We start from the raw sequence: 20,799 nt of genomic DNA on the forward strand, positions 1-20,799 counted from the left end.
TAAAGAAGCACATTTGTTCCTTTGTTGTTAAAAATGATTGGTCTATAAAGGTTTCTATAGATGAAGTCATACAATACAAAACTGGGACTGAAGACAAAAATGGAAAATGTATAGTTTCTAAAAAAAGGACTACAATATATAAAGTTGGTGTTACGATTTCTTAACACTGAATAGGTTGAGAAAAAAATAGGAATCAGAGATTGGTTTTTATCTTAAGAACCATTTGCCCCACACAGAATCTTTAAAATAGACCATTATAACCAAACATATATATTGTTCTTATGACATTGAAATAAGTTAACACAAGGCGGAAAACATGTTCGTTTTCTCCTTCCTCATCCTTTTTAATTATTAGCGTTTTCAGTTTGGGCACTCTCTTGGTTGCCTCTTCAATTCCCTGCAGCAGAATGTTTCACTTCCAAGGGCTGGCCTACAAATACCAGGCCTTCCAGGCATGGCAGTTCTGCCAGCTCAAAAACTCAGCCCAGTTTTTCACCATGTTATCAGACACATAGAGAATCTTCAAGTTTTCAACTTCTCCAGAAAATGGAGGAGATCCACAGTTCTTCTAACGTGTCTCCTACTGCCTCCAGTCCATTTAAGTTGTTCATGTTGTTTCTTCCTAAGGACAATATCCTCAAGTTTCTTAAGCCATTCGGGTTGGCAATTTTTTCAATGCAGTTGGTAGATAGTGAAAGCTTGTCATAATTAGGAAGCATGGACAAGGACGCTTCCTTCCATCTTCTCGCTGGGAGGAATCTGGGCATTAAGCTCTATCTCTTTGGCTTCTGACCGGTTTTCTCTTCCCATCTGGCTAGGGCTTCTTTGACTGTTGTTTTTTGTCATTCCGCGGTTGCTGCTGTCACTGCTCTGGTTGCTAGCGTCCCTGGTTCTATTTTAAAAAACAACTTACTGAAGTATAATGTATATACAAGCAAGTGTACAATTTGAGTTTGCACAACTAAATTACCCATGCAGTCAACACCCCAATTCAGAAAAAATAACGTTACCAAACACTCCAGGGCCTTACCTGGCCTACTTTCTGGCCTCTCCTCCTGTCTCCCCCAGGGTAAGCACCATCCTGCTATCTAGCAGCATAGGGTTGTTTTATACCTCCCATTAATGGAATGAATCTCTTGTATCTGGCTTCTTTCCCACATTATTAGTGTCATCATTTTGTTGCAGGAGTCATACAGCATTTATTTTCATTATATAGCATATCCCACTATGTGAATATGCCACAAATGACATCTCTATTCTAATGTTGATGAGCAGTGTCCTACTTTTTGGCTATTATATAGTGTTAGTAAAGACTTTTATAGGAGTATGTCTTTTGATGAACAGAGGTGTACATTTTCGGTCTACAACTCAGTGGAATTGCTAGGTCTTAGGGTATGTTAAGCTTTAGGACTGCATTTTACAGTATTTATATCATAACGTTTTCCACCAACAACAGCTGTAGTCGCTCTACATCGCCGCTAAACTTAGTTTCTTCTTTTTCATTTTAGCCATTCTGGGGATATGTAGTGGTGTGGTATTGTGGGTTCAGTTTGCATTTCTGATTAAGTAGAGTACTTATTCGTGTTTATTGGCCATTTGGATATCTTTCTTTGTAAATGTCTAAGTCTTTTTTTTTTTTTTTCTTACTGATTTTAGTTCTCTATGTATTTTGTACGAGTCCTTTGTTTACTATATACCGGGGGTGCCAAAAAAACATATATACATGACTTATATTCATCTTTTGTTATCAGTATATATTATTACAATTTTAAGCTTTTTCTTTTCTTAAATGTACATATATTTTTTTGGCTATGCATATATACACAAACATATATACATATATATGGGTTGTTGGATATGTCTATATTTTTAACTCTGTTGGTTGCCTTTTTCATGTCTTTTGATGAATTAAAATTCTTAATTTTAAAATAATACAATTAATCAATTTTTGCCCTTGTATGGTTAGTGCTGTGTCTTGATATTTTAAAAAAAAACCTTGCCTACAAGATCACACAGATCTTTCTTTTCCCGGTAAAAGCTTTGTTCAATCTTTCACATTTAGATATGCATTTTGGAAGTGATTTTTATATATTTTATGGTATAAGGTAAAAGCAAAAATAAATTATTTTCCTATATGAATATCCAATTGACTTGGCAATATACCATATTGAAAAGATCCACCTTTTATCACTGCACTGCAGTGTCACTTTTGATATAAATTGAGTGACTACTTATGTGCAGGTCTTTCTTGGACTTGCTTTTTCTGTTAGTTGGTCAGTCTGTCTATCCGTATGCAAATATCAGTCTATCTTAATTACTATAGCTTTATAGTAGCAACATGGTTTTAAGTGATTATAATTTCCAATAATATGATTGGAAGTAAAATGCTCCAAATCTGAACTGAATCTTTTGGATAAATTGTAGCTTACACATATTCTATTGACATAAAATGGAGAGGGCAGACAAGAAAAAAACTTATGAAAAAGTTTAAAATATCCTGGCTAGTAAGGGAAGATGAGAATGAAGATTATTACGTGTTTAGTGCTGTGTTTAAGTTTAGTAGGGAACTGGGACCCTACTTGCCACATATGGGAAGAACGATTTAAAACAACAAAAAATACAAGAGTTGTATACAAAGTATACGAGTATAATCAAGTACAAAATGGTGTGGTGTAAACCAAAGACTATACAAATGAGTAAGATTGTCAGAGATTTAAAATACAGGACACTTGGTTACATTTTTTTCAGATAAACATTTTGCTCCCCAGGGAACTCTGGCAATGTCTAAAGACGTTTTTGTCACGATGGGGCTGCCGTTGGTATCTAGAGAGGAGAGGCCAACCAAGGATGCTGCTAAAGCTCCTACAACACACAGGACAGCTCCCAGAACAAAGGACTGTCTGGTTCAAAATGTCAACCGTGCCAATGGGGATAAATCCTGCATTGAAGCAACGAGAGAGCCAGTCATAAGAGGAGTGAGTTCAAACTAAAAGCAACATTTTGTTCCAATGTAAGGATTATGTTGATGTGACAAATGACAGACACCTAAGTAAGACATGAAAGTTTTAAGCTTGAAGACAGAGAACTACTGTTTGAAGTGTAGCATCTATAATTGAATTTTTAGATGTTTCAGTTAAGTTTTCAAAGAAATTCAGAGCATGCAGAGTTCAATGGAATGAATTCGGGAAGTTTCTTCACCTATGAAATGTGCTAGCACTATTAGCTAACCTGAAAGTTTTCAGCTTAAATTCTGCCACTCTTTGATATATTTAATTACTTAACTTCATGATAATGACCATGAAGAGCATATATATATGGAGAGAGAGAGAGAGAATATGAATCACAGCCATGTGTCAGCACTAGGTCTTAACACTAGCTGTGACTGATAATATGCTCCTGTTTCCCATTTTGTCTACTGTAAAATGTGGGATATGGGTCACATGATCTGAAAGATTCCTTCTAGAATTTAACTTCTATACAATTTCTTAGTTCTTGTCAAAATGCAAATTTCAGAACAAAAACGTGTTTTTCAGTGACAGGTCTAATACCAATGTCAATGGCTCAGCCTTATTTTAAAGGTAGCAAATTTATGTTTAAGATGGGTGATTTACATATTCCTAAGTAAGCGACTATGATGAGACGGATACTTGTGGTTTTCTTACTGCAGTACAAAATAATCCACTATTTTCTCCTATTACCAGCAAAGAGTCCCTGGAGATGTATTTCCCAAACCTGAATCTTGTCATAACATTTCAGGAAACAAATTTTAATTGGCAGTTACTGCTTCTCATGCTCTTTGTTTCTGGAAATCCTGTTAGAAAGCAAGATGATAAAAGGACTCCCCCACCCCATGTATAATACCGTATATAGAGCCATGGCCACCTATAGAGTATCCTTTTCAACCAATAGATGAAACTTCAGAATTGTTAAAGCAAATGTAGAAATTCGAGGGAATACAGCTCAAAGAATGTTGCAAGGTAGGAAATGCTTGAATAAGCAATATGCAAATTAGAAACAAAGCAATGGACCAAATCACTCTTTGCTGTGGAACCTGGACTTTGCATTATAGCATGTTTACCAGCATCTCTGGCCTCTACCTACTAGATGCCTAAAGTACTTTCCATTCCCACAGCTACGACAATAAAAAATGTCTCCAAATATTGCCACATTTCCCAAGGGGCAAAAGTACCCCAGTTCAGAACCACCGAGAAGGCAAAAGCTATGCAAACAAGTGATCTGGAATTCTGTGTATAATAAGGGTTAATCTCACATTGTTGAGTGAAAGAAGCCAGACACAAAAGTGAACATGCGGTTTCATACACATAAAGTATCAAAAAAGACAAAACCAATTTATGCTGTAGTAAATAAGGATACTGGCTGCCCTTGGGCGGGTTGTGTGTGTGTGTGTGCAGTGGGGAGAGGTGCCTGGAAGGCAGCAGGATGAGACTCTGAAGTGTCAGTAACGTTTTGTCTTGATCTGAGTACTGGTTACATAGATGAAAATTTATCAAGCATTTACGATATGTGTACTTTTCCACACACGTACACCTATAGTCAGCCTTCCATATCCTTGGGTTTCACATCCATAGATTCAACCAACTGTGGAATACAAACAGTATTTTTGATCCACAGTTGGGAATCTGTGGATTCAGAGGGCCAACTGTACGCATTGTTCCACTCCACTTTATAAAGGGACTTCAGCATCTGTGGATTTTGTTATCTACAGGGTCCTGGAACCAATTCCCCTGTGGATACGGAGGGATAATTGTACTTCCATAATCTTTTTTTTTCCCAAAATGCTATAGGAAATCAGTACCCTTCACTTTTTTCCTAATGAATGAAAACTTTGTAGCTCTTGCTCTTTGAATCATAAGCAACACTTACTATCAAGCTACATGTTAACAAAGCAAAGAGTTTTAAATCAAGTTATTAAATTGAAATGTTGGTCATCTCCATGTATTCCTTTTAAAAACAGGCATTTATTTGAAAAAATCCACTTCAATTAATTCATTTGTTAGAAGTTACTAGTTCTCCTGAGATTTGTCTCTATCCCATTGGCAAAAGCCTCAAAAACGAAAGGCGATTTTTTGTAAGTTCAAAATGCTATGTAAACAAGCTCTGTCACAAATGAGGCTTTTCTGTGATGTACCGCAGTTTACATCTATTGCTAAAATTGGAGAGAGATGATTTAGCAGCTGAGGCAGTTTTGTCTGAAAATAACATATATTTATTTATTATAACCCAGGAGTTAAGAATTATTTATTTTACTATGTATAAGGATGAGATTCAAATGCTTTTATACATAAAGATGTAGGATTATCCGTAGTCTACTTTTTCTGCACATACATTATTTCAAAGTAATAGACTGGTACAAGAACACTTAACAGGTAATAAAGAAAAAAGAAAATTAGAAAAAGTTAAATCCATACTAAATCTCAATTGCATTCATTTAAAAAAACACTTTAAAAAGATCAATATTGTAGTTTCTTAGATGTTTTTAAGAACGACTTTTTAAAAATACTGCAATGAAAAAACACATATCATAACCAAATGTGTGATTTATTTTTAGAGAAAAATAATTAAAACTGAAGTTTTTTTCAATAAAAGGGAGAAATGACAATAGAAGATCATACCCTGGTTACATGTTGATTACCACATTCTGTACAATGTGGATGTGCTCAACATGTATTCAATGACAATATTAATAAGCATTTGAGATTTGAAAAAAATCACAAACCACTTGCCAATGTTGTAAAGAAATGTTGAAATAAATACCTAAAAATAATTAAATTTTATAAACTGAAGCCTTGGACAGTGTTAAGATCCACCCAAATGTTAAGTACAAAGAGTACAGTAAATAAATTGACATTACTGCCCGTTTCCACTTAATTTCTTCATAATGTAGCTGTCTGGTGTAGCATTTGTAAAGATACTTCCTACAAACACATGGGTTCCCCAGAGACTATGACGGATCACTTTACAGCAGCCAAGATCATCGACTGAGAATCCTAAATGTCGATAGCGTTCATCTGTTTCAAAAAGAGTGTTGTTTGTATATGGTCCAAAAAACTAAAAGAAATAAAAAATGAAGTCATATTATCATTAGCAAGAAAGACAATGGCGTAATAATTTTATGCAAACATAAACACGTCTATTTTAATACTCTGAATATTTAAAAAAATCAAATAATAAAAAGGTCATATGCAACGCCCACCTTGTTTCTCTGAAAACAAGATCCAGCCAGACCGTCAGCATTAAAGCGTCCTTTGGAGCAAAAATTAATATAAGACTGAGTCTTATTTTAATATAAGACCCTGTATAATATAATATAATGTAATATAGTATAGTACAGTACAGTACAATACAATACAATAATATAACACCAGGTCTTATATTAATTTTTGCTCCAAAAGATGCATTAGAGCTGATGGTCCGGCTAGGTCTTATTTTCGGGGAAACACTGTACCTACCCTAACTCCTTGTCACCCCCATAGCTGTGCATTCTGCAAATGTAAAATGAATGATCTAGCAAATTTCATGTTATTTAGAACCAAATGCGTAACATTACACAACCTTGAAAGATGGACTAAACTTTAGACAATCATCTATGGTTCACCTTTATCATTTTCAAGATAAAAAAACTAAAACCCAGAGTAAGTTTTTCATTTCTAGTCTATACTCTATCATGTTTTCCCAAAAATAAGACCAGGTCTTATATTAAGTTTAGCTCCAAAAGACACATTAGGGCTAATGTTCAAGGGATGTCATCCTGAAAAATCATGCTAGGGCTTATTTTCCAGTTAGGTTTTATTTTTGGGGAAACATGGTATCTTACTTAACTTTGCAAAGAAATAGCATATATTACTATCTTAAGAGTCAAAACAATGTATTACTATTTTTAATGGAAAGATATACCCAGAATTTAAAATGTGACCATAATAGTGGCTCAGTTATTTTCTTCAAAGTATATATAGTTTTGTAAGCGTTAATTTCCAAAAAGTTACTTTTATAAATATTTCTTTTACCATTCATATTTCTTAAATTTTAAAAATAATTTTTTCTTCCTTAAAGAAACTAATGATTGCTCATTTTCAACTAACAAAAACTAAACACAAATTCAATGTACATTAAATAATGAAGAAACTTAACTGTGAGTGATAAGAGGTCCCTCCAAGTTGTGAATGCAACTCACTCATAGGGGTAATTCTTTGGGTAAAATTGTGAGGTTTTTAAAAAGTCTTAATCTATTTTTACCAAGGTTATAGTTATAAACAATTTTACAATAAAACCATTCCTACTTCACATTATGTAGTCTGGCTTTCAAACTGTATTTAATTACTTACTGCCAAACCAGATGATGGGTCAATAAAGTCAGCCCAATAGCCTTCAGCTCGAAGAGCATAGCATATTTCCTTAGCACCACTGATGAACTGCATAGAAAAAGACACAAATTATACGCTTAAGATGGCATTATTGCTACAGATTTTTATTTTTAATATAAAATTTTAAGTATCTTTTGCTTTAGATAGATACCTCAATAAGATTAATAAAAATTAAAACAAACTGTAAAGTCTTAAGACTATTTTTACCAGTCCAAAGACTAATGGTTCATATAACACTTTCATTTCTTTCAAAAAGTCTCAATTGTATATTTTTTCTTCTAAATTATTTCCTATTGTAGGAACTATTTCTAATCAGTTCTGTGCTATTAATTCCCACATTTGTCATGAATTATAAGCTATAGTTGCTATTTTGTATCACAATGAAAATGTTAGAAATAAGGTAAGAAACGAAAACCTAAATATTCATAATGAAAAGATCTCAATCATTCATTAATAAGAATGTTTAAAAACATATACCGTATTTTGCCGTGTATAATGTACACTTTTTTGCCCATATCTGTGAGTGGAGAAATAAGGATGCGCATATCATACAAGTATAGTACTAATTGTGTATCTATACAAACGTATTAAATTCTTTTATTTCTGCTTATGAGTTAAAAGTGTAACTCTGGAAATCAATAATGATATCCGTATGCAAAATAATACCCTGGAATACAATAATCGGTTTTGTTGAACTTACGAAGAAGTTGCAATGATGGAGAGTTCTTCGTCTTCTACGATGCATAAATATCGTAAATTTGTTACCAGTACAAAAATTTCTTGTACCTTGTATTTGTTCTTGTAGTTATTTGTTACATAAAATTTCTTGTACCGTAATAACAAAAGATATTTTCCCCTGAAAGTTTGGGCCAAAAACGTGGGTGTGCATTATACAGGGGAGCACATTATACACGGCAAAATATGGTACTTTGTGTGTCCTTCAAAAACACATCTATCTACTCATATAGTCACGACATATTTCTGAAAAGGCACATAAAAATAATAGGATAAATGGATAGATGGGGTACAGGGCTGAATAGGATGCTTATTTTTCATTATATACCCCTCTGTATCTTTTGCATAGTATGTAATCACACATTCCATGTGCAAGTATTGCCTATTCAGAATCTTGGTCTTAGCATCCTAACTCCTATGATGTCTTTATTCATTATCAGAAGTCTAACCAGTGAAAAACACAGTAACAAATATTAGGACAAGATTAGACTGTTTAAAAAGAGGACATATCATGAATGTTTAAAAACAAGGGCACACAGTTCCACTTATAGCAGTAACAGAGTGACAGTTACCAAACATGCCATCTGCTGAAAACTATAAAACTGACAGAACTATATGAGGCAACTGATTTGAGGTACTTTGCTGAACAATAGTCAGCAAAGCGGTAATCTTTAGGAGAGGGGAAACAGATACGGTGATCCCCATACTTGCTCAAGTTTTGTCAGGGGACACCTTCTTGTTGCAGGCAAAGAAGTGGATTCCAAGCAAAGAGATGGTGTCACCAAGCTGAGCAGGCAGAAGGCAAGAATTTTGGACTGCTGAAGCGTCTGGAATTTGTAGGGTAGTGTACTGGAGAAGAGGGAGATAGATGAGCAAACCGGGCTCCAGAGTAGTCTGCAGAGCAATTGGCCCTGGTTCCATCGCCAAGGGCTGAGCTGTGCAGGCACAGGGTGAGATTCTGTGAGGCCTAGCACAGTGCCAGCTGTGGGCCTGAGAGTTGAATGGTGATATCACGGCTATGCAGTGCTAGGTAACATGGATTTCTGGCCAGCTCAGAATAAAGAGACCTCACTGAGCACCTCTGGCATTCAGCTGAGAGCCTTAAAAATCAAAGCTTTAGGAATATGGGCCATATCCTAAATTAGGAGTTAGCAAGCTATAACCTGAGGGCCAAATCCAGTTGGCTGCCTGTTGGTGTAAATAGTTTATTGAAACATAGCCATGCTTGTTCATCTATACACTGTCTATGGTTGCTTTAACAATACAAGGGTAAAGTTGAAGAGTGGAGACTCTCTGGCTTACAAAGCCTAATATATTTACTATCTAACTCTACAAAAAAAGTTTGCCGACCCCTGCTATAGAGGTATACGAGTACAACTTAAGCTAACTTATTTTCGCCTACTTTCTTGTAAACTAATGAAAAACTTATTTTCTCCCAATAGTTTCTTTTAAAAATGAAAAACATAATACTGTATTCTTTAGATTACATTCATACTTAACACTGCTGTATTTAATTAATCCTCGTAATTCATAAAAATAAGAAAACTACTAAATATGGTCTAGAAAAGTCATTAGGATATGTATCAATTTCATGAATACATGTGCCATATACAAAAACTAGAAGAGCAAAAGAATGTAATCAAACGTTTGCAGAAGTGAACTAAAAGAATCCCAAATTATCACAAAAAGAACCAGTTTAAGTATTTCTCCTAAGATTTCTGTTCAATAGCAAACACTGACATCTGCTGGAAAAAAATAGAATTGATTTAAACCATAAAACATAAGCTACATGAAGTTCTAAAATAATCACAAACATCTAAAATACAAAAACGGCTTTTTCTATAGAAAATAAAATAGCTTCAGTCGTTATAAAATTAAAAATTCACAAGATATAAGCATGTTGCCATTTCAAAACCCTGAAACTGGTTACAGAAAACTGACTTCCAAGTTTTCTTAATGGGGTTGACATCAAATGGGGCTCTGAATCTTCAATAAAAAATTAGGACCACTAGTGGAATGCACATGTGAAAGCTCTCAATTGACTAAATGACAGTGACAATAAGTATACTCACATATTTACTAAGCATTATCTTAAAATGTAAACAGAAAATGTTTATTGAGTTAATGCTTATTTAAATTACAACTCTCTAAATTCAGATCTCTATCAAATCAGATAATATCTCATGCATCTGTAATTTCCTTGCTAACTAGCATATAACTTGCTCATGGTTGTTAACTACCGGATGAAGTTTATTAGCAAAGGTATATGTGCGACTTCTAAGTACTATGAAGTCATTACCATGGAATACTCTGTTGAGTGTATAAATTATAATACATTTTTACAAATGAAGAGAACCATACATCCAACCCTAGAGAAAAATATAAAAATTCCTAACATTATCTTGCATGGAAATTAGTAAAGGTAATTTTTTCAACTATAGTTAGCTAAGATCTCCAAGTGAGTTATGCCTAACTTGTCACACAAGCATGGAATATTTCTTTCTATCTTGTAGACAAAGAAATTGATATAACCCAACAACAAATTCTTTGAGAAATAATTATATAATTTTTAAACCTAATACTTTAAGTTACCTCTTAACATTTCTCAGGTTGGTAAAAATAAAGGAAATGCTAATATCCAGGGTAAGCTAGGGTGACCGCATATATACTAAAACAATCATTTTGGTGGGCCAACTGGCAGCATCTGTCAAAATTTAAAATGCATATATACTTCTTAATTCAGCAATTCCCTATTTAGGAATCTATAGATATGTGTGTGCACAAAAAATATTTGTAAAATATATTCACTGCCTGTAATAGCAAAAGTCTGATTTTCAACTTATAAATTACTAACAAAAATTTTAAGTAACTTAAAAAATTTATGGCTTGCCCATGCAATGTAATACAATGCAGATTTTACAAAGAATGAAACATATCTATGTGTAATGTTATGGATTAGAGAGAGGGATACAGGTATAGAGAAGTTATTTTACTTTTTTGTTTTTTATTCTCTTTTCCAAATTTCCTAAAACAGACCTAAATTCAAAAACAAATTGAGGAAAGTATTGGACAGAAGCTAAGATGTGCAAAGATGTGAAAAAAAAATTGTGGCATTGTCATTCTCACAAAAGATGTAAGTTTGTTAGTACTGAAGTCAGTAAGCGGAGAATTAATAAAGGCTCTTAAAGACACCCTACATTTTAAAACATTGGCTCTTTCCTATATAAGTAAGATCATCAAATTAAATTGTCAGCAACTGAAAGAATTACCTTTTCTAAAAGCATTTCTCTTTCATTTTCTACCTCCTCGCTCCAAACAGTCATATCATTCTTAGTTTTCTGTGTTACAGTCAGAATCACTAGTTTGTTGGTGGACACTTCTGGAAACAGTGATTGAAAATCTATAAATGAAATAAGAATCAAAATTCCAGGGAGAGAATAATTTATTTATAGAAGAAACAGTACATAAAAACACTTCTTTTAGAAAAATGATGATTAAGTTAAATTATTGTGGTACCAAGTTAGGTTTATAAATGCATATTATTTTTGAAAAGGATGAAATAAACTTAGTTCTGGTTTGCTTCTGCTCTTGTTGGAAGAACTGAAATATTACTGCCAACAATTCTGAAGAGTAAGTAGGGTTACATATTATTGGTTTCGTAATCTTCAATAAAAGTTTATTTTTGAGATTTTCCTCAGTATTACGTATCAGAGATCATAAAACTATAGTTGTAATAATCACTCAGAAGTGTAATGGCTTTAGGGAAAGCTTTAGGGAAAAAGTTATTTAAAATTCTACTCCTACTTAATGAAAGCATGAGATTAGATGTCAGGGGACATTTGAAAGCCTTTCTCTGGGACATGCAATCATTTCCCACCAGACATGTTAAAATAGTAAGTAAAATACAAAGCATTACAATTCCTATGGAGTACATTATTCAACACATTAAAAAACTAGCGACATTATCTAATAATACACATCAGCATAAAAGTTCATGAAAGCACAACATACCTCTTCGCAGCAATTCTGGACATGTTTGGATTGCACACTCTACTTTGGCACTTTCAAAGTAAGTTTCTGCACTGTTAATTTCTTGTTCAACGGGTGCATCATTACCCTAAGGGAAAAAGACATAAGTAAACAAAATCTGGAGTTCAAATGAAGTATCGTGCCTGTTATGAACTTGTCTTTCCTAAAAAGGTTTTTTTTTTCATAATCCTAATCTAAGTGTTGGTAATAAGAGTCAGTGTTTTCTTACATATCTAAACTTTTCTCTATGATGAATCTAAGACCTGAAAATTCTAAAAAATCAAACAAAGTTGAATAAAAAACCATGAATGGATAAATATATTGATATTCTAAGACTTGACGTGAATAGAAGACGGCTAAGAAATTAAGTAAAACACCATAATTGTGTCTTACAACGTCACCTCTTTGTAGTATCTAATTAGCCTTTCTTTTTGTTCATTCTGTAATCTATGAAAAGGGGATAATAACACTAATTTACATAATAATGTGACTAAATATACAGCTCTCCTACATGAAGAGCTTAGAGGCTTTTATTCAACTGAAGTTTACTGGGAATCTACTATACATCACACACTATGAACAAATATATGCAATCCAATGTGAAAAGTACTACAGAGTTATGAAGAAAGTCTTCAAACAGTATAGACGGGGAAGAAACTCGCTTTGCTGGGAGAAATCAGTAAAAGACTGAAATCATATTTGAGCTACATGTTAATTAATGTCTATGTTGGATAGGTAGAGAATAGGTGGAATATAGGTTAGGAATTCAAGAGGAAAAACAGTACAGCAAGAGATAGTATCAGTGCAAAGGCATGCAATCACCAAAGAGAATGATGTATTTCAAGAAAATAAAAAGTATGCTGTAATTGGGGTGCAAAGAGAGTAGGAAGTAGTGGGAGGTAAGGTTTGGAAAAGGGTCAAAATTGTGGAAAGCCTTTTATCCCACATTAAGAAATTTTGACTTTATAAGCAGTGAGGAATAGCAGGATATAAAAAGTTAATGCCAGTATTGCTGTGGAAGATGTATGGTAATAAGGACGAGCAGGTGATATACCAGTAATAGCCAACTTATTAATCACTTACTACTATACATAGTTTCTTATTTAATGCTCATAACAACTTTGGGCCAGGGATTATTATTATCCCCATTTTATATATAAAAAAACAAAGGATCAAAAAAGTAATTCTCTCAAGGTCACAAAATTAAGTAAATGGCACAGTTAACCTTTGAATCCAGATTTATTCTATCTCCATAATCCATTATACTATAATGCCTCTAAGAATCTAGGTGAGATAAGGTAGACCGGAACTCTGGCAATATTAGTGAGAACTGAAAGGACACAAATAATTTAAGAGCTATTTCAAAACATAGAAGCAAGAGATTTTATTACTATTTACAGGGGTATAACGGAGAGAGGAGTCAAGGTTGGTACTATAAATTTTATCTTGGGACAGTAGGAGGATAGCTAAGTCATTCATACAACTAATAATATGGGAATAAAGCCAGGTTTTGAGAGAAAAAAGGAATTATCTGAGATAAAAAAGTCAGGAGAGTCAAATGTATCCCAATATTAGGTTAACCGATATAACCTACAATAATTTTAAGGGGTTGCTTTTAGTAATATGGTTTTGATTTAAAAAAAGTAAAATAAAAAAGCAGCCTAAAACTGTAAAAATATGAAAAATGGTAAACATCAGGGGTTTGACAGAAACTCTGAATTGCATGTAGATTTCTACCTGATTGGGCAACAAAGTAATACTAGTTTAAAAACTCATTTAAAACAACTCATTATGCAATACCAGTTTAAAAAATCATTACAAAAAACCCCTCGGAAATTGTGTATTTAAAAAAACCTATTTATAAGTCTTCCTTTTTAGGTTACTAGTATATCTGAAGATTTTCAGAGATCTCAAAATTTTTTTGTTTTTAAATGGCTAGGAGTATAAAACTAGTGGGAATTGGGTCCATATACAAATTATAATTACCATTTATAAAAGTGAAAAACAGACAATTTAAATTTCCAGTAATATAAAATAATTAAACTATCTAAATTTGATTAAATAAGCAGTCATTTAGAAAGAAATTTTTGAAGTTATTTAAGTACCTAAAAAAAGACTGTAATCCAAAGTCAAAATATTTATCGCATATATTATGTATATAGGACAATGACAAGTTTTAAAATTCTATATATGTTGTTTTTGTATATATTGGAATTAAATATTTTTTTACCTTTCTAATGAAAATAATGTTCAGGTAATCAGAAATTAATATAGCATTAATAATTAGAAAAACAGAATAAATAAAATTAACAATCTACCTGAAATTCATTCACATATTGTGCCATCACAAACTCATGTCTTTCACTTGATAAAGGTTCTGCTAGAATATCAGGTAAAGTTTTATGAACCGGGTTTTTCTTCTGTGACATGGTCCCATTGAGGTGACAATCAAAACCTATGTTCCCAGGAAGCTGGAATCTCTGATCCTGAGGACCAAATGGTCCCATAGTTTCATCAGGCCATACTGTTCGAGAGCCTGAAGAGAAAACAACAAGATTAATAATTTTCTCCTTAATAGTCACGTGCATTGGTAAGCAGAAAAAACGAATACTCTTCTTATAGTTAGGCATTTTTTATCTAAATGACGGATTTTTGAAATTTGCTTTCTTGTATGAATATAAATGTTAGTGTCATGCCATTTTCAAAACACTACTCAAAGCAACCAGTTGTCAACTCACAGGCAAGTCTGTAATTAGGAGAAAGATTCAATACAGTACTGTAATTTGTTATGTAATGCTTGATAGTCATTAAAAAGAACATAGTAAATCTTTAGTGATAATGAAGTCCAAGACATACTACATTAAAAGTAAAAGCTAGGTCAAAGAATAGCATATATAACATTTATTTTACAACCTTATATTTATAATTTTCAATTCAGAAAAAAGATCTAAAAGGAAACATACTGGACTTAATAGGGGTTATTACCCTTGGGGAGGAGTGTGGAGTTGCTGTTACCTGGTGGCACAAAACATTAATTGGCTGGGAAAAATCCTGTATGAACCAAAGCGACATAATGCCGTTTACCAGCCACATGAATTAATATGGATTAAATACTTATAGAATAGATTACCCTTTAAAAATATGCTAACTTGTGAAAAAGGTAATATATTTTTGGATTTTTAAAAAGACCCAGAAAAGAATACAGTAGAAAACTGAACAAAGAAATACTCAACAGTAGGAGTTTTGTTTACAGAAAGGGACAACTGCTAAAGACATTAGTTGGCAATGAAAATATTTTTCAATATTCTGCCCAAACTGAGTGACTAAAAATGGTCACCTCAATATGGTTGCTCCATCACTAGATTGAGTGCCACCATACCCCTTTTCCACACCTATGACAGACATCATCCATTAATCATGAAACTCTTTCCTGCTGAACCAAGACACTATCTCATAATTCTCAATCCAAACACTCTAGCCCAATACTTCTCAAACTTTCAAGTATTTAAGAATCATCTGAGAATTTGTAAAAACGCAGATTCTTATTTAGTAGGTCTGGAGTGGGGCTCAAGATTCTTAATTTCTACCAAGTTTCCAGATGCTGAGGCTACTGGCCTGAAGACCACATTGACTAATAAGGCTCTGCGCAGCCGCTAATGATTGACTGCCGTCAGTTCATGAGCTAAAACATACCAGCTACTTTTGAACAAGGTGGGTTTTAAAGACTATTCAAATCTAACAGTCTTTTGAAAGAAAATAAATATCCCACATTAATAAATTTGAGCACTTTTTCATGTTTGCTAGACATTTAGGTTTTCTCTTCCAGGAACAGTCTGTTCGTATCCATTTTTAAAATTTTTTGTTTGGTTTTCTACTGGGTTTTTTTTTCCCTATTGGTCTATAAAAATTCTTTATATGTTCAGGGAACAAACACTATATATTCTGAATGACAAATCTTGCACTTATGATACATGTATGTTCAGCCTCCAGATGATATACATTGGAGAATAATCCGAGATGGAGTTACAAAACTGGGGCAACAAAACCGGAAGGCTTTGCATGCTCAACTGAGTTTATATTACATTGTAAGTAATGTGTTGTATGAAAGAAGGATTCCATGCCCAATCCCTTGAGGATTCATGATGTTAAATTTCCAAGGGCCCTTCCTTAATACTTCAGTGTCCATTATAAACCTCCAAGATAGGACTATGGCATAAAGCATTTATAAAATTTACCTAATCACAGAATTAAAAAAAATTTTTTTTAGACCTTGAAAAATTTTCATAGCCAGAAGACAGTTTGGGAACTGCTACTGAAAGCAGTGGCAGATAACCAAGGTTTATCAAGGAAGTGACACGACTAAAATGTTTTAGGATTAATATGACAGTGATGTGCAAAATGGATTAGAAGAAGCAGACTTTGTAGATAGTGGGTTCAATAAACACATATATAAAAAGTGCCAACTATATTAAAGAAATTCAGCAAAGAATAGCTAAAAGTAGTAACATAGTTTAATCAGATTAAAAGAAGATTTGTTTCAGGGAGGATTATAGGTTTGAAGACAGAAACTAAAGTTTAAGAAAGTAAGTTTTAGAAACCAATATTCTTTCTTTTTTATGTTGTAGCTTTCTGACATAAATATTTAGGCAGAGCTGATTTTATTTCCAATGGGATAAACTCAACTTTAGAAAATCTGTAAAACCTTAAGAAGAAATATTACAGGAAACACACCTCAAAATGTTTTGAAACAGTTACAAGTAAAGCAATGGTAACTTTTACTTACATATATCGGGAGGTGCAGTGGCCACATGAGACTCATCAGAACCTGAAGATCCTGCAGTTGAAAAGGCTTTGGGGTTTACAACTCTTTTAACTAAAGAGTAAAATCCTGGGAGATAGGAAACCAGTCTGGACCTGTTACAGAGCACCTAAGAATGATACACATATTTAAATTATTTATTCTGTATATAAATATTATACTTACATAGGCCATCTCTTGTAAATCCTCACACTGCAATGTGTCTTTAAAACCAACATTTATTCTACTACTGATAACCGACCATATGACAAGCATTGTGTATATTTATAATTTTAAAAATAAACATGAACATTTAAAGATACAAACAAATAATGAGTTACTTTGTGTAAAAGTATATGGCTAGAATTAAGAGTACCACATTAGAGAGACTGGCAACCTCTAAATACTAAAGCAATACTAAATACTAAATACTTTTTAGCAATACTAAAAAGGCAGTGCAACTAATAAGGTTCTACTTTCAAAATACAGAACTTTGAAAACCTTTCGTAGGACCAAAACCTGTTTACTTTTTAACGCATCTTTTACTGCTATAAATTGTGCTCTTTAACTCCCACGTCATTCCTCCTCTTGGTTTTATGGCAATGTCTACTTTCTTCCATTTTAGCGCATATCTTTGTGGTACATTTTCTGCTCCTATGTTCATTTCCTAAGTCAGTTATGATGGATGAATGTATAAACATCTTTCATGCATAAACTTAGCAAAATACTTGAGTCAGAATAATTTAATGCAGGGGTTGGCAAACTACAGCAAAACACAGCTTGTTTGTTTTGGTAATAAAGTATTATTGTAACACAACCACAGCCATTTTTTTATGTATTGTCTATGGCTGTTCATGCCATAATGGCAAAGTTAAGTAGTTGCACAGACAACCTATGGTACACAAAGCCTAAAATATTTACTATCTGGCACTTTATATTAAAGAAAAAATCGCCAGCTCTTAGCTTAGAGAACAAAAATATATGGCTATCATATCTGTAAAATACTATTAATAGATTTGAATCATTAAGAGATCTTTGAAGAAGCAAAAAAATGTTTCATGGAGGATATACTAGGTTTTAAAGAAGTACTAGAAATTTGTGGGGGGCTTTCAGGAACAAAAGCATGGAGCCACAAAAGGTATACTCAGAAGAGTGAAAAGTTCAGTGAGGGAGGGTATAAGGGAGTACAGTAAAAAACAGGCTTGAACGTTAACTTGTGGGCAACTATAAAAGGCTCTATATTTAACACAGACAGTAAACGGCCTGTTACATCAAGATACTAAATCAGAAATTTTATTCTGTAAGCAAGGAATAAAGTAAACTGATAAAAATAAATGTTTTAAAGAATGTATCATTAAGGGCAATATAGAAAATGGACTGGAGTGAGATTAGCGAGGTGGTATGAAAACTAGTTACCAGGATGTTGAAATAGTCTAGACATTTGATATTTTAGAATCACTTTTTCACACAGCATTGTGAAATCCCACCCATGTGTTCTTTCTATTTCTTTCCATAAGTACAAGAGAACATCGGAACTGGTCCTTCTACCTCTCTGACATAATTTCTTACTAATTTTACCCCCCTTTCCCTTACTCCACTCTTTAGTCACATAAAGATATCTACCTGACATTTCCCATATTTCTCTGCCTTCTTTTACACTGTCACAAGATTTCTTCAGCTCAAATGCCCCTTTCTCTCTCCTAAGCTTTACAAATTCCAACTCTTTCTTCAAGATCTGGATAAACAGAACCTCCTTTATGTGTCTCCAAAGCATTCTGCCCACCAGAAAATTTAAGCATCCTCCCTCGGGTCTGTACCCTACCTGCCCAAAGAGACAAAAATGGTAATTATTCGGCTTTTTACCTACTAGACAGAGTTTTGAGTATTTCTATAATACTATAAATTTATATCTTTATAATTGAGGGCATTTAACAGATGGAATATGCCTCAGTATCTAAAGGCAATTTAAAATTTTAAATTCCAAAAATATTTGAGCAAAGCCTCAAAATATTATGAGGCTCCTTAAGAGATTAGCTGAAGGGGTATTGTAATATGAAATAGCAAAAAATCAACAGACATTAGCAACTATGGGCCAACTCCTGTGTTAAGCGCTTCAGATGCAATGTTTTACTTAACTCGCACAGTACTTGTATAAGCTGTTATTAATGTTAATTTAAGTATGAGTATTAAAATATTATTTGTGATCCTTTACATTACTTCACAAGCCAAAACAAAAAGGTTGTCCAAATTATTTTAGAAATCGCCGCGTATTAAGTATTATATTACCCTCTGAGTATCAAGGCCACTAGACTCTATTTTATTTTTTCTTGATGGTAAAACCTTTAACAAAAGTTACATAAGAAAATGTAAGTTTGGTTCCAAGTTTAAGAAAAACCTATCATCAAGTTTCATTTTAGCGGCAAAACCAACCAATATTTAATTTGTCCACTTGAAAGAGATACCCGATGACAGCACAGTTCGTGTCACACTTTCCCCTTTAACCTGTGATTCTCCAACCCTTTACTGTGGATGTGGAATACTTGGTGCAGACTTGACACATGTTATGACATTCGGTCAGCTGGTAAATACGACAATTAAAAATGACAACCAATAAAACCCCTCAAACATTAGAAGAGCCCGTTTATTTTGGTTCGAGGACAAGAAGGTGTTTTTTTTACATGATTAACTTCAAACAAGCCTAGGATTCCAGACTTGGGAAGAGGACTGACAAGCTATTCAGAGTTAATTTCAAAATCCTTATTACCATGTAAAAGAAAGACAGTCTCTCAGGCACCGCCGTAGGAGTGCCTAAGTTCTGCTTCCGGTCACGTGAGGAGAAAACACGGTCCGGACCACAGATGGAAAACCGGTCGTCTATGAAACGCAACCACGTCCATCCCCGGGCATTTTTGGGAGGCCCCCAGGGTTCCAAGGCATGTGAACTGGATCCCAACGTTGAGCTACGGTGCGATTTCACACAAGAGGTCCCGACGTGGGGCCTCTGGGGCTCGCGTCCCCACAGGCGCCGGCCGGCGGCAGGGCCCCGGCGTGAGGGAGGCGCCCGTCGCGGCGTCCCGTCCCCGAGGCGCGCAGCGAGCCGGGCTCCTACGACTCCCGCCGGGGATGCTAACGAAATCGTTGAAGACGGACACCACCGCACACCTCATTTCCCACATCCACTCAGCACCCACGACGCAGACACACCGACACGCGCGTACTCACATTGGCCATTTCCAGCGCAGCGGGCAGACGCAGAACCTCTCTCCTTTCGTAGTTATTCCTGGGAAAGGACAAAACAGGCCCGTGGCGGGTTAAACTCGAACCACAGACCGCTCGGGTAACGTGCACTGCCTCCGACGGGGTGTCCCTCCATGACGACGGGACCACCACGCAAGCTGCGCCCGGAACCCGCGGCGCCCCCGGCCGCCCCCGCCCCGGCTTCCGCCCACAGCGGCCCTCGCAGCCCTCAGCCTCCCGGGTCTGCGCGCGGAAACGGCCGGCGGCCGGGACCCAGTCCTGAGGGTCGAAGCACGTATTTCCACACAGGCCAGGGCTGCCACACAACAGCTCCAACCGAAGGATCGAGTGGAGCTGAAGGGTGAGGAAGCGAAAAGAGCCTAAACACAGTGACAGGACGACTGGGGACAGCGACATGGGCACTGTGGGAATAGAGGCAATGGCGAGAGCTGTGGCCCGACGACGGGCAAATTTGGAGGAGCTACCGCGGACAGAAACCATCCATACCAGTCACCACCACCACCTCCAGCTGTTCCAGACCCTGACTCTTCCCGCCGTCAAAATGGCGGCGGCGGCAGCAGTGGGGGTAGCGGCGCCTACGCGGGCAGTGACCAGGCT

General features: G+C 35.0%; 1 protein-coding gene and 1 pseudogene across 3 annotated transcripts; both read right to left on the reverse strand.

The window, feature by feature from the left end:
• Positions 1-241: 241 nt before the first annotated feature.
• Positions 242-833, reverse strand: LOC308498523 (dynein axonemal light chain 1-like; annotated as a pseudogene). The gene has a single exon. The product of its transcript is annotated as a dynein axonemal light chain 1-like (transcript).
• Positions 834-1,746: 913 nt separating this feature from the next.
• Positions 1,747-20,799, reverse strand: MMADHC (metabolism of cobalamin associated D). Of its 2 annotated transcripts, none has more exons than XM_081051689.1 (8): positions 20,689-20,799; positions 20,167-20,224; positions 16,930-17,074; positions 14,465-14,682; positions 12,129-12,234; positions 11,387-11,517; positions 7,344-7,430; positions 1,747-6,069 (listed from the first exon to the last, which is right to left on the reverse strand). In XM_081051689.1, exons 2-8 carry the CDS (start codon positions 20,173-20,175, stop codon positions 5,869-5,871), a joined length of 897 nt encoding a protein of 298 aa, XP_080907815.1. In that variant the 5' UTR covers positions 20,176-20,224; positions 20,689-20,799; the 3' UTR covers positions 1,747-5,868. The 2 variants fall into 2 exon arrangements, with proteins under 2 accessions (XP_080907815.1, XP_080907816.1); XM_081051690.1 differs by having other exon boundaries at positions 4,968-6,069; positions 11,387-11,496; positions 20,689-20,785.

This window comes from Rhinolophus hipposideros, assembly GCF_964194185.1.
Source record: "Rhinolophus hipposideros genome assembly, chromosome: 6".
In the NCBI taxonomy this organism is placed as follows: domain Eukaryota; kingdom Metazoa; phylum Chordata; class Mammalia; order Chiroptera; family Rhinolophidae; genus Rhinolophus; species Rhinolophus hipposideros.